Below are 3138 nucleotides of genomic sequence, written 5' to 3' on the forward strand. Positions count from 1 at the left end.
TTAAAGTCTAAAAAGGACTGTACATTAATAGAGCAATCATCCAAGCAACAACTAAAGTAACTGCCCATGCAACTCAAAATTGGGGCCTTATAAGGCTGAAATAGGTTGGAGAGAGAGTAAAAGTTCAGTACAAATGACAAATTTACATGTTTGCGATTGAAAAAATGGTATCGTGTGCTATTTACTTGTGTTCATGCAATGAATAGCTGACAACAATTTTTTTTCCCTTTTTTATAGGCCTCAAAATTGGATATTCCCTCTCACTTCTGTACTTAAATTCAATCATCTATATTCTTATTCTCAGGTAATTTTATTTTATTTTTACTTTCTCCCGTTTTTTTTTTTCACTTGTTATTTGGTTTGATTTTTATTTTCTTGTATCAGTATCTAGCTAACTATTGTATACTAGGAAGATGGCACGAATACCTTAGCCTCTGATGTACAGCAAGAGCATTTTGAAGAGCAACATCTACTCTTGCCCCTACCCGAAATAACAAATCATACAACTTACAAACAAACTGGGATAGTTCCTCTTCATCATCATCCCAAAAACCGATAGAATGGTCACCATTCTTCTCGGGGTCACTATCTTCCCAATCACTCACTGGACTGGTAGGCTCGGCCTCTTCCTCTCCGATCTCAAACCTCCCATTTTCCAGAACATTGTACTCCCCTGATCCATGGACTAATGTCACCGGGATTTCTAAGGGCTCTACTGAAGGGCATATTACAGCTTTTGCACCAGAATCCAGAAAGGCCTTGATTAAAGTTGGCATAGGCCCATGTGCTCCTGTGCAAATTATAATCCTGTCCCTCCAAGCTCCGACCTAGGTTTTACAAGACAAAAGGCAACTGCATAAATCACTAGCAGAACAAAACAACATTGAATTAACATTAATTCATGTCCCATTTGCAAGGCACAATACTAACAAAATGGAAGCAGCAGTTTCTGCATTAGCCCTTAAGAGTTCCGTGATTTTCTTCCTTCTTGAGAAAGTCAGGAAGAATAATTATGCTAGAAGAAAAATAAGCCAATGGATAAAAATCTAACTATGTTTTTATGACTTGACAATTTGGAAAAACAATATGGAAAAAGAAGACTTTAGAGCTGAATTATTCTAGGAAGAAAATACTGAAGGGCAGGGTTTGTTTATATCACCCCTCATAGAACCATGATTCAGTAGTGCCACTGGTGGGTAATGATCTTATGAATAGACCAACATTACAGGAGAACCACAGAAGGTGAGTAGTGGATTAAAAAATAAAAATAATTAGAGGCCAAAGCAAGACACAGAAAAATCAAGGGCCAAAAGCATACCATCCAGCGAACATCTTCAGGTGTCAAGTGCATAGAAGGAACTGTTCTACGGAACATATATGCCCCTATTTCTTGGTCATCCTCCATGACCTTCAGAAATTAGTAATGTACATTAAAATGGAGACAAATAATTTAGTAACTCTTCAATAACAAGTATTTTAGAATCAAATAAAATAAATTTTTTTATCTTATCAAATTTGTGCAATAAAAAATAAAAAATAGCTCGTGACACGGGCCAGAACGCGGAAATAAAAAAAGATTTTTCAGACAAAATGAAAATAAAATAAAAATAAAGAATAGATTTAAAAAAATATATATAATTCTAATTTCTAATATTAAAATTATAGTATTCTATTAAAATTCAAATATTTTACCACATACTTGCGTCTGTCGTCCTATATAACGATGGATGACATTTTCAACTAGGAAGCATGGTTTACAATGAACTAAATCAGCAACAGTTGAGATATTGCCAACCAGTGAAGGAATCTTCCTATGGCGGTTCCGGTTCATTGACAACAAACTAAATTTAACGCTTTGCAGAAACTTATCAGCAAGATCTCCAGGTTCAGCAACAACGAATACATCATTCTGCCAGCTGGAAAAACATGCATTTGGCACTTTAGGACAGTGCCTGAAACTAAATATCAATTAAAAAATAGCATGTTAAACAACAGAGAAGCATGCTCACCTTAATATTGAGCCTGATGAGTCATTTTGAAGGGCTAAATGTATAATCCCCACTTGTGGTGAATTCTGTAGCTTTTCATGCAATGATCGAACAGGTAAAGAGAGCTGTCTGTGTTTTGAAGGGGACATTGGCGGTGATAAAGCTATCTTTCCAGACTGAACTCCATCCAAGCTTAAAGGTGGGACCGAGTCTATAAGGCCAATCCTCTGTGAGCCCAAATCAGGACTGAATAGAAGCGGGCTTGAGGGGAAGCTTCCAGTAATTAGAGGTGATGAAAAAGGGGATGGGAATGTTCCTGGTGGCACTGTCCTAGCAATTCCAGATGTGGCATGCATGAGAGATAGTCTTATTGCATTGCGGGAACAAAATGTCTCAAGTGCCCGGGAATGTTGCACAGCCCTTCCTGAACCAGGACTGTGCAAAGCTTCAACAAGTAGCACATTACGCCTCCAACCTAAAGAGGGACTAGTCTCATCTAAAATAGCAAAATACCAAAAGATTTCAGGTTCAGAAAAAGGAGCATGCCAAATGATGGAAGCGTGAAAAAAGCAAATTAAGAGAGTGTGAGCATCAATACCTGCATTTGATACCTTTGCCTTGGAAAATTGCTGAGATTTCATAATCTCTGACAGTTTATCATCATGTTGGTAGGGAAAAGTTAGTCTCTCACAGACATTCTTGAAGGCTTCAGAATTGTTCTGGACATAGTCATCAACTGCAGCTTTCAACTTTAGCCAGATAGCTGGGTCAGTCTCATCCAGCTCCATACCACAGCGGTCATCAACTACAAGATCAAGCCATAGAGGATGCTGTCTTAGAACAAGATATTCTTTGACTAAAGCTAGTCTTTAAAGATAATTTCTGGAAAAATAGAAAGGCCCATTAAGATATGAAAAAAAGAAAAAGAAAAAGGAAACTATCTAAATGTCTTTAAAGACTATCTGCAGAGAAGAAAACATTAGTCTCATACTCTTATAAGCACTAAACTCCAAACAGTCAACTTAGAGTGTACCTGGATAAAATCGAAAATATTGTATCTCAGGAAGCATGGTTTAGGGTTTAGGGTTCAGGGTTCGGGGTTCGGGTTCGGGTTCGGGGTTCGGGGTTCGGGGTTCCGGGTTCGGGTTCC

The 3138-nt window shown here is 37.8% G+C and overlaps 1 protein-coding gene across 1 annotated transcript; it reads right to left on the reverse strand.

Moving 5' to 3' along the window:
• Window positions 1–2917, reverse strand: LOC118031253 (phospholipase A I). Its single transcript, XM_035035605.2, has 5 exons — window positions 2587–2917; window positions 2010–2484; window positions 1700–1916; window positions 1319–1408; window positions 1–827 (listed from the first exon to the last, which is right to left on the reverse strand). The coding sequence occupies exons 1-5, from the start codon at window positions 2774–2776 to the stop codon at window positions 396–398; spliced, it is 1404 nt and encodes a 467-aa protein (XP_034891496.1). The 5' UTR covers window positions 2777–2917; the 3' UTR covers window positions 1–395.
• Between the last annotated feature and the right edge of the window lie 221 nt (window positions 2918–3138).

Source organism: Populus alba, chromosome 11 (genome assembly GCF_005239225.2).
Source record: "Populus alba chromosome 11, ASM523922v2, whole genome shotgun sequence".
NCBI lineage: Eukaryota > Viridiplantae > Streptophyta > Magnoliopsida > Malpighiales > Salicaceae > Populus > Populus alba.

Excerpts from the sequence above, each read along its gene's own strand:
- LOC118031253 (XM_035035605.2), bottom strand. The coding sequence starts at position 2,776 with ATGGAGCTGGATGAGACTGACCCAGCTATCTGGCTAAAGTTGAAAGCT. Across the intron at positions 2,485-2,586 it reads GGCAAAGGTATCAAATGCAG|ATGAGACTAGTCCCTCTTTA; the intron begins GTATTGATGCTC and ends TTGCTATTTTAG. Across the intron at positions 1,917-2,009 it reads TCATCAGGCTCAATATTAAG|CTGGCAGAATGATGTATTCG; the intron begins GTGAGCATGCTT and ends ATGTTTTTCCAG.